Below are 11,034 nucleotides of genomic sequence, written 5' to 3'. Positions count from 1 at the left end.
GATTTTGCAATATCAACAATCCATACTTTATTATTATTATTATTATTAATTATTAACTTTATTTATACCCCGCAAAATCTCCCGAAGGACTCAATGCAGCTTACAATTATTATTATTATTATTATTATTATTATTATTATTATTAAATCCAGTTCAAAACAGATAATCTGGGATCAGATCCTGGGGTATAAGACTGTATAGATCCAGTCCGGGAGGTCTAGATCCCTTTCATATGGAGGGATTTAAAGCCATCCTATAGCTGTTGGTTTCATCTGTATTCCTGCCTTTCCTTTCTCCCTTCTTTGGCCCTGTATAATTCGCCTCTGTCCATCCTCCCCCCCACCTCCTTTCCTTTCTTATCTCCTTCCTTCCTTCCCTATCTCCTTCCTTCCATCTTTCCTTTCTCCTCTCCTTCCTTTTCTTCTTCCTTCCTTCTCTCCTTCCTTTCCTATCTCCTTCCTTTCTTCTCTCCTTCCTTTCTTCTCTTTCTTTCCTTCCTTATCTACGTCCTTCCTTCCTTCTTTCTGTTCTTCACTCCTTCCTTCTCTCCTTCCTTCCTTCCTTCCTTCCTTCCCCCTTTCCTTTTTTCCTTCCCTCTTTCCTCCCCCTCCCCTCTCTCTCTCTCCTTCCTTCCTTCCTTCTTTTCTTTCTTCCCTCCATCCTTCTTCCTTCCTTCCTTCCCCCTTCCTTTCTTCCTTCCCTCTTTCCTCCCCCTTCCCTCTCTCTCCTTCCTTCCTTCCTTCCTTCTCTCCTTCTTTCTTCCTTCCTTCCCCCTTCCTTTCTTCCTTCCCTCTTTCCTCCCCCTTCCCTCTCTCTCTTTCTCCTTCATTCCTTCTCTCCTTCCTTCCTTCCTTCCTTCCCTATCTCCTTCCTTCCATCTTTCCTTTCTCCTCTCCTTCCTTTTCTTCTTCCTTCCTTCTCTCCTTCCTTCCCTATCTCCTTCCTTCCTTTCTTCTCTCCTTCCTTTCTTCTCTTTCTTTCCTTCCTTATCTACGTCCTTCCTTCCTTCTTTCTGTTCTTCTCTCCTTCCTTCTCTCCTTCCTTCCTTCCTTCCTTCCCCCTTTCCTTTTTTCCTTCCCTCTTTCCTCCCCCTTCCCTCTCTCTCTCTCCTTCCTTCCTTCCTTCTTTTCTTTCTTCCCTCCATCCTTCTTCCTTCCTTCCTTTCTTCCTTCCCCCTTCCTTTCTTCCTTCCCTCTTTCCTCCCCCTTCCCTCTCTCTCCTTCCTTCCTTCCTTCCTTCTCTCCTTCTTTCTTCCTTCCCTCTTTCCTCCCCCTTCCCTCTCTCTCTTTCTCCTTCATTCCTTCTCTCCTTCCTTCCTTCCTTCCTTCCTTCCCTCCCCCTTCCTTTCTTCCTTCCCCCTTCCCCCCCCCCCCTCTCTCTTTCTCCTTCCTTCCTTCCGTCCCCCCTTCCTTTCTTCCTTCCCTCTTTCCTCCCCCTTCCCCCCTCTCTCTCTTTCTCCTTGCTTCCTTCCTTCTCTCCTTCCTTCCTTCCTTCCCTCCCCCTTCCTTTCTTCCCTCTTTCCTCCCCCTTCCCTCTCTCTCTCTCTCTTTCTCCTTCCTTCCTTCCGCCCCCCTTCCTTTCTTCCTTCCCTCTTTCCTCCCCCTTCCCCCCTCTCTCTTTCTCCTTCCTTCTTTCCTTCCTTCCTTCCTTCTCTCCTTCCTTCCTTCCCTCCCCCCTTCCTTTCTTCCTTCCCTCTTTCTTTCTCCTCCCTTCCCTTCCCTTCCCTTCCCCACGAGGCTTTCCCCTTCCCTGAGGCTTGGCCAGTGACGCAGCGCCGGGATTCCCTCTGAGTCACGGCCGGCGTCGTATAAAGCGCCTCCTCCGCGCTCCTCTCCCACAGAAGCCGCGTCTTGCCTTCGGGGACACACGAGAGGAAAGCGAGCGTGCGAGCCCGTGGATGATGGGAAGGACGCGGGAGAGCGGGGTGATGCCCACAGACCCCTTCAGCAACGCGGGGCTGCTCTGCCAGGCCTGCGGGTTCCTCCTCCTCGACCCGCAGCAAGCCGAGTGCGGGCACCGCTACTGCCGCCGATGCGTCAAAGCCCTCTTCAGGTCAGTCTCGGGTTTGGGTTTCCTCAGGCATTCCTTGGCAAGTGCCTTCGGGAGAGGGTGGCCTTGGTCTTCCTCCGAGGCTGAGAGAGTGCGACTCCCCCAAAGTCGCATCCTGGGGGGATTTTGAACCCCAGCTATCAGGACAGGTCATTTTTCTCTCTTGGTTTTTGTTTATTTTTGTTTTTGGTGGGTGGGAGCTGTCTCTGTATTTCTATAGTGTCGAGATCCAGGGAAGTCATGCTCCCCCTCTATTCTGCCTTGCTTAGACCACACCTGGAATACTGTGTCCAATCTTGGGCACCACAATTGAAGGGAGATGTTGACAAGCTGGAATGTGTCCAGAGGAGGGTGACTACAATGATCAAGGGTATGGAGAACAAGCCCTATGAGGAGCGGCTTAAGGAGCTAGGCATGTTTAGGCTGAAGAAGAGAAGGCTGAGAGGAGACATGATAGCCATGTATACATATTTTATTTATTTATTTATTTATTTGTTATTCAAACTTATATGCCGCCACTCCCCTGGGGCTCTGAGCGGCTATGTGAGAAGAAGTTACAGGGAGGAGGGAGCAAGCTTGTTTTCTGCTGCCCTGGAGACTAGGATGTGGCTCAATGGCTTTAAACTACAAGAAAGGAGATTCCATCTGAACATGAGGAAGAACTTCCTGACTGTGAGAGCCGTTCAGCAGTGGAACTCTCTGCCCCAGAGTGTGGTGGAGGCTTGTTCTTTGGAGGTTTTTAAACAGAGGCTGGATGGCCATCTATTGGGGGTGCTCTGAATGCAATTTTCCTGCTTCTTGGCAGAATGGGGTTGGACTGGATGACCCACAAGGTCTCTACCAACTCTGATTCTGTGATTCTTTTGCCTAAACTGTGTCCAGTTCTGGGCATCACAGTTCAAAAGAGATATTGACTCTAAGGGACCTTCTACATAGCCCTATATCCCAGAATATCAAGGCAGAAAATCCCACATTATCTGAGTGAGGATTCAGATAACCCAGTTCAAAGGAGATATTGTGGGACTTTCTTGATATTCTGGAATATAGGACTGTTTGGAAGGGCCTAAGATGGAAGGTGTCCAGAGGAGGGCAACTAAAAGAATCAAAGGTCTGGAGAATATGAATCCCCATGAGGAGCGTCTTAAAGAGCAGGGGATGTTTAGCCTGCAGTGAGAAAGTTGAGAGGAGACATGAGAGCCATGTATAAATACATGAAAGGGTGTCATAAGAAAGAGGGAGCAGGCTTGTTGAACCCATTGATCTTTGTCCTAGGGCAGTGGTTCTCAGCCTTTGTAACACCTAAATATGGTTCCTCATGCTGTCGTGACCCCCAACCATAAAATTATTTTCGAGAATGCAAAGCAGGCGAGGCAGGCTTTGCGCAAGGTCAGGCCTCGCGCGAATGAGCCAGTGCCCTTGCTAGCCAGTGAGAGTGCGAAGCAGGTGAGGGCTCCTTCACGCTAGGCCTGGCCTTGCGCAAAGCCTTGGGGGGTGGGCCATAAACTTGGGGGCGGGGCCAAAGGAGGCAGCCTCGCGACCCCTCCAAAATAGCCAAACGACCCCTTTGGGGGTTGCGACCCCCAGGTTGAGAACCGCTATCCTAGGGCCTTTCCACACAGCCCTATATCCCAGAATACCAAGGCAGAAAATCCCACATTATCTGAGTGTGCACTCAGATAACCCAATTCAAAGCAGATATTGTGAGATTTTCTGTCATGATATTCCAAGTTATAGGGCTGTGTGGAAGGGACCTAGGAAGGCTGTTAGGAATTGTGGGAGTTGGAGTCCAAAATACCTGGAGGGCTGAATTTTGCCCATGCCTGGTATATATGCTTAATATCAAATCTGATGCAGATCATTTTTATTATAATTTAGGAAAATGGCCATGTTTACATGTGGGCTTGTATGGTAGTAGAGGAAAAATGAGCGGAAACAGCAGAAGTTCATACATCTCTGTTCCGAAATGTTCATTCTGCTCAACTTCTTGTCTTCCTTTGCCTCCGCAGGAATAAAGAGAGAGTGGCCTGCCTTACCTGTAAGAAGGGACTCACCTCCAGACAGGTGAGTTGTGTTGCAATATATGACAGAACTAAAGTGTGTGGCTACTAAGGATGGATCTACACTGCCATTTAATCCAGATTATCAAATCAAATAATTCATATGATCTGCTTTGAACTGGATTATATTTGTCTACACCAGTGGTTCTCAACCTCTGGGTCCCCAGACGTTTTGCCCTTCAACTCCCAGAAATCCTAACAGCTGGTTTTTCTGGGAGTTGTAGGCCAAAACAACTGGGGTCCCTTTTAAATCTATGATACTATATCTGTGTGTGTGTGAATCATATCTATCTCTCTATAACTATGGCTGGATGGCTCTTTGTCAGGAGGGCTTTGATGATGTTTTATTGCCCTGGTGAAGGGAGTTGGACTGGATGGTCTTAAGTATTTTCTGTTGTTAATGGCGGTTCAGTGTGGGAAGTTTAGTCCAATTCTATCACTGGTGGGATTCAGAATGCTCTTTGATTGAGGGTGAACTGTAAATCCCAGTAGCTACAACTCCCAAATGTCAAGGTCTAGTTTCCTCAAACTCCATCTGTGTTTATATTTGGGTGTATTGAGTATTTGTGCCAAGTTTGGTCCAGATCCATCATTGTTTGAGTCCAAAGTGCTCTCTGGATGTAGGTGAACTACAACTCCCAAACTCAAGGTCAATGCCCACCAAACCCTTCCAGTATTTTCTCTTGGTCATGGGAGTTCTGTGTGCCAAGTTTGGTTCAATTCTGTCATTGATGGAGTTCAGAATGCTCTTTGATTGTAGGTGAACTATAAATCCCAGCAACTACAACTCCCAAGTGACAAAATCATAATTTTTGAGTGATGGTCACTCCTTGTGTTGTGAGACGTTTCACTGCCAAATTAGGTGTGATTTCGTTCATTGGTTCTTTTGTTTTTAAGGAACTCATTATGCACAGAGCATTTATATATATATAGAGATATATTGTGTATACATATAATATTGATAATATTACAATGTGATACAGTATAATACTACTACTAATAATAATAACATGATATTATAATTATATATTTTATATTACATGTAATATTACTAATAATATTACAGTATAATGGTATAGTACAATATAGTGATATATAATACCAATATTGTGTTATGGTAATAATATAATATATTGTATTTACATATTACTTGTAAGCCACTTGGAGTCCCCTTCAGAGTGAGAAGGGTGGCATATAAATGTTGTAAATAAATAAATATAAACCAGTTCAAAGCAAGTAATCTGGATTGCATATGGCAGTGTAGAAAGGAGGGGATATAAAGACAGAGGCACTTGTTGGGAGATTTTGGGTCTGATTTTCTCTTCTTTTTTTCCAGTTTCATAATGACAAAGCAGCTGAAAACGATGCCTTGGCCACAGAGGTTGCCTGCCCGAATTTTGACTGCTCTTGGACCGGAACCCTCAAATCATACCAGGTATTTAAAATCAAGACTGACACAACCAAGGATGAAATAGTAGGACAGCACTGTCTCATTTAATCTGTCAATTGGCTCATTGTTTGTGTTATGTGGCCATCTTCCAAGTTGACTCTGGGCCCTTCCACACAGCCCTATATCCCAGAATATCAAGGCAGAAAATCCCACATTATCTGAATGTGGACTCAGATAATCCAGTTCAAAGTAGATACTGTGGGATTTTCTGCCTTTATATTTGGGATATAGGGCTGTGTGGAAGGGCTCACTGACTTACGGCAACCATTTAGTAGGCTTTCTTGGTAAGAGTTGTTCAGAGGAGGCTTTCCTGAACCACAGCTTCTTAAAGTGTTGGTCCTGACCTCAAACAGCGTCCTCTTAACTTCATATTGTGGTCATGAAAAATTTAGCAAGAGTAAAAGGTTTCTGAGTGCCACCTAGTGGCTATTTTAGATATGTACACAAATGTGTCAGCAACAACATGCTGCAAATGTTTCAACTGTAATTCATTAGTTTATACTACTTGCATATACAGATTTATTATCAGGAAATGTTTGCTTTTTATACCTATTTTATAGACCTGAATTTGTGGGTCATGTAAAACTTTCCTGGGTCAAAAGCTCTGCCTTTGACTGATGTTCCCAAGGTCATCCAGTAGTGTCGAAGGCTTTCATGGCCGGAATCACTGGGTTGTTGTAGGTTTTTTCGGGTTATATGGCCATGGTCTAGAGGCATTCTCTCCTGACATTTCACCTGCATCTATGGCAAGCATCCTCAGAGGTAGTGACCTCACTACCTCTGAGGATGCTTGCCATAGAAGCAGGCGAAACGTCAGGAGAGAATGCTTCTAGACCATGGCCATATAGCCCAAAAAAACCTACAACAACCCAGTCATCCAGTAGATTTCTGTGGCTACATGGGTATTCACACCCTAGTCACTCATGCCCCTTTCTACACTGTTATATAAAATCCAGATTATCTGCTTTGAACTGGATTATCTTGCAGTGTAGACTCATATAATCCAGTTCAAAGCAGATAATGTGGATTCTCTGCTTTGATATTCTGGATTATATGGCAGTGTAGAAGGGGCCTCTGTGTTCTTTTCACTGGCTCTCATTGATGTGAATATGAATAATAGAATCATTGAGTTGGAAAAGACCACAACAATCATCCAATCCAACCACCTGCCATGCATGAAAATACTATCAAAGCACCCCTGACAGATGGCCATCTAGCCTCTGCTTTAAAAATATAGTCTTCAGTGTCTATCATAAGACACAAAGCTCTTTGGGGATAACTACTGTTTATGAGAAGGTAAAACTGTCTGTAGCTAAGTTGCTGCAGCATCAAAGATAGAGCCTTTCCTTTTTCATCCACCTTAATCGTGCCACCTTCTCCTCCCATGTAGGATCATGCCTGCCCTCCCGTGGTGCACTGTGGAACTGCCATGAATGCTGCCTTTGACCTTGGAAATCAAGACATAGAAGAAGAAGAAAAATCTTCCTGGAGCATTATGAACCCCATCATGGTAAGTTGTCAAGATTGTCAAGAGGGCACAAAAGTCTGGAAATGCTGGAACGGTCCAGGCCTCGAGGGAGAACCTAATTAGGGTGTAAGCAAAAGGAGGTGTGGAAGGATTTCAAAAGGGGGAGAGATTTGGAAGAGAAAGATGGAATTAGGATAGAGATGCAGAGCAAGTCTAAACTGGCTGCTAAATTCACACCAGAAATGGACTGACATATCCAGCAGAATTCACTAGAGCACTGCATTGTCATCCACATGGTCCAGCCCAGCCACCTCTGTTTCCTCTGCTGCTCACAGCCTTCCAGGTGGTACTGTGTCACAACTCCCATCAACTCTACTTATGATGTCTAATGATGAGGGATAAAGGAGTTGTAGATTTGAAGGGCCACATGGCAGGCTGGATTTGACTCACAAGACTTAAGTTTGAAACATGTGGTCTTGTCCTACAGGCAAGACTATGGTATGCTTTTGTCAACAGTTGCCATAAAGTCATGCTGGTAAACTCCTAAGAAATGTACTAGGTCTTCCAGTGACTTTATGATAACTGCAAGCAGAAGTTCATTTTAATAGGGTTCACTGTTGCCAACAGTTTCCTGGATAGAGGAACATATAGACACAAATGTGATATTAAATGAGATAGATAGATAGATAGATAGATAGATAGATAGATAGATAGATAGATAGATAGACAGATAGATAGACAGATAGATAGATAGGGCCACATGCCTATTAGCACTCTCAGTCTCTGTGTTTCTTACCCGTGAAACAGTTTTATTTTATTCCTGATGGTTAGGCTGCTGTAGAATGGTTAACTCAAAGCCTAGACCAATTTATTTTTGGGATAAACCTCCCAGAATCCTATAGGCCAGGCATGGGCAAGCCCAGGCCCAAGGGCAGATGCAGTCCCTTGGGCCCTTTTCTCAGGCCCTCCTCTCTCACACCATCCTTTCCTTCCTTCCTTCCCTCCTTCTCTTCCTTCCTCCCTTCCTCCCTCCCTCCCTTCCTTCCTTCCTTCCTTCCTTCCTTCCTTCCTTCCTTCCTTCCTTCCTTCTCTCTTTCTCCCCTCCCTCCTTTCTCCCCTTCCACCCTTTCATCTTTCCTTCCCTCTTTCCTCCCTCCTTTCCTCTCTCTCTTTCTCCTTCTTTCCTTCCATCCTTGCCTTTGGCCTTTCCTTTCTTCTCCCCTTCCTTCCTTCCTTCCTTCCTTCCTTCCCTCCCTCCCTCCCTCCCTCCCCCTTCCTTTCTTCCTACCCTCTTTCCTCCCTCCTTCCCTCTCTCCCTTTTTCTCTCTCCTTCCTTCCTTCCTTCCTTCCTTCCTTCCTTCCTTCCTTCCTTCTCTCTTTCCTCCCTCCCTTACCTCCTTCTTTCTCCTTCTCTTCCTCCTTCCTCCCCTTCCATCCTTTTGTCCATCCGTCCTTCCTTCCTTCCTTCCCTCACTCACTCACTCATTCACTTTTGTCTTTCCTTCCTTGCTTCTCCCTTCCCTCCCTCCATTCTCTTACACCCTTCCTTCCACCCTTCTCTTCCTTCCTTCCTTCCTTCCTTCCTTCCTTCCTTCCTTCTCTTTTTCTTTCCTCCTTTCCTCCTGGGGGATGTTTAGCAGGGAGAAGAGACAGTTGAGAGGGAACATGAGATTTAAAAGGGTGTCCCATTAAGGAGGAGGAGGAGGAGGAGGAGGAGGAGGAGGAGGAGGAGGAGGAGGAGGACTGACTTTCTGATTGTCTAGAGATCAGGGTACAAATAGCAGGGAAAGAAATTCAACTGAAAAGATTAGGAAGAACTTCCTGGAGAGTGGCATAGTCTACCATAGAGTTTGGTGGAGTCTCCTTCTCAAGAGGCTTTTCCACAGAGGCTGTCTGTCAGGAGTGTTTTGATTGTGCCTTCTTGCATGGCATGGGGTTAGATGGGATGGCCCTTGGGGGGCTCTTCCAGCTCTAGGATTCTATATCAGGAGTAGGCAATATGGGGTCTAATGGATACATTTTTCTCCCTTGTCCACCATCTCATCCTGACCAAGGCCAACCCTTTTGGGATCCAAACGATTCCTGACTTTCCTTCACTTTCTGCCTCCGAAAGAGAAGAGGAAGGGGAGGAAAGGGCAGGGAGGGGGCTTTGGGAGAACCCTCTACCTCCCGGCTTGCCCACCTCACTCTGGCCTGCCATGCAGCCCCCAAGTTAGAAAGGTTACCTATGCCTGGTATAGCCAGTAGGCTCTTAGCTCTTACAGGGAATTCTGGGAACTGTTGTCCAAACAAAGTACAGGGGTATAATCAGTAGCCCACAAGTGTCTTTTACTTTTTCTTCCTAGACGTGACCTTCCCTTTATTTTTCCAGGGTGACCCTACCTTGAATGTGGAAGGCGTCCAAATGCGCGTGGAAGCCCTGGAGCTGATGGTGTTGTCCCTACGCCGGCAGCTGGCCAGCCAAGGGGCCATGGTGAAGTCTCTTCAGCACAACTGTTCCCAATATGAAAAACTCTTGAGGTTGTCTCAAGAGAAAAACAAAGCATCCAAACCAATGATGCCAGAACTGGTCAGCACTGATGGAACCCTAGTGTGGAAGGTAGAGAACTTCTCCAAGCTCATGAAAGAGGCCAAAGCGGGAGGGAAACGTTCCATCTACTCTCCAGCCTTTGCCACCCACACCTTTGGGTACCACCTCTGTGTCCGGCTATATCCCGATGGAGATGGCATTGGCCAGGGAGGCCATCTTTCCCTGTTCCTCGCCTTGGCCAAAGGACCCTACGATGACATCCTGCCCTGGCCCTTCCGGCAAAAGGTGACCTTCTCTCTCCTGGACCCTACAAGGAAGAAGTCGCCCATCATGGCGACCTTCCTCCCGGATCCTCACAGCTCTTCTTTCCACCAGCCTCGGGAGAGGTTGAATGTGGCCAGCGGGAGCCCCCTTTTTGCCAGCCATGTCGAGATCCCCAACTACCTTAAGGATGACACTCTCTACCTAAAAGTGGTGGTGGATTTGGCAGGGATGGAAATTTGAGATTCAAAGGCAGTGGAGACGTGGAGGGAAAATATAATGATTTTTCTCTGGTCTACCAAATTCTTGCCTTTTCCTTCCAAGGAACCCATCAACCTATCCTGAAGTTCTTCAGCTCTGCTGTCAAACCTCAAAAACAACAACTTCATCCACTACAGTTCCCATTCTGATATGAAGATATACTTACCTCTCTAACATCAGTACATAATTTGGGCTGTGGGTCATGGGATATGACTCTCCCTGATTCACTCTCAGCCAGAATTTTGAGGATCCTGTAGAAAAATATCCCTTATGGCTCTTTTAATTAGCAAATTTTGGACAATATGTGTTGGTTAGATAATATGTCGACACTAACAGAACGTGTGGAATCTTGAATCATTTGTCAAGTTGAACCAAATCACAAAAATTGTGGAATTTTTTGTTATGCTGCTTCAGATTTACTTTGAGTACATTTCAGTTTCAAAGATGCTGTGAGCTGGAAGATTTCTTTTTGATGTTTTCTTACAATCACATCCATTGTTGAAAAACAAAAGAATATTTTGGAAAACGCATTTCTTATTTATACTTGATTGTTTCCATAACACTTCATAAAGGACCATTAGGGCTTTGCAATAATTACTAAGGATTCTGAGACATGTGTGTCCTTGGATAAAACGATTCTTTCTACCTCATATTTCTTATGATATTTATTGATTATTTATTTTGTAATAACAGCACAGATACTATTATATAAATTTTGATATTAAATTATGCAAATTGTGATATTAAAGGATATATTTTTATGATTGATGACTGTCTTTTCCTGGTTATCTGTGGGAGGTGGAATAACAAGAATTGCACATACATCCAGGAACACATGCAGACTTTAATGGGAAATAGCATGACATACTGGGCCACATAAATTCCCTTGAAAAAGTTACAATATGACTCATGCTGCTATAAGGTCGCAATGCGTATAGTGAAGAAAGCTTTCTCTGCT

General features: G+C 45.2%; 1 protein-coding gene across 1 annotated transcript; it reads left to right on the top strand.

The window, feature by feature from the left end:
• Positions 1–1,855: 1,855 nt before the first annotated feature.
• LOC132780775 (TNF receptor-associated factor 2-like) lies at positions 1,856–10,819 on the top strand. Its single transcript, XM_067465523.1, has 5 exons — positions 1,856–2,052; positions 4,056–4,110; positions 5,443–5,541; positions 6,947–7,066; positions 9,396–10,819. Exons 1-5 carry the CDS (start codon positions 1,898–1,900, stop codon positions 10,056–10,058), a joined length of 1,092 nt encoding a protein of 363 aa, XP_067321624.1. The 5' UTR covers positions 1,856–1,897; the 3' UTR covers positions 10,059–10,819.
• Positions 10,820–11,034: the final 215 nt, after the last annotated feature.

Source organism: Anolis sagrei, chromosome 2 (genome assembly GCF_037176765.1).
Source record: "Anolis sagrei isolate rAnoSag1 chromosome 2, rAnoSag1.mat, whole genome shotgun sequence".
In the NCBI taxonomy this organism is placed as follows: Eukaryota; Metazoa; Chordata; class Lepidosauria; order Squamata; family Dactyloidae; genus Anolis; species Anolis sagrei.
The sequence above is the reverse complement of the archived record's forward strand: the minus strand, read 5'-3'. Positions and strand labels throughout refer to the sequence as shown.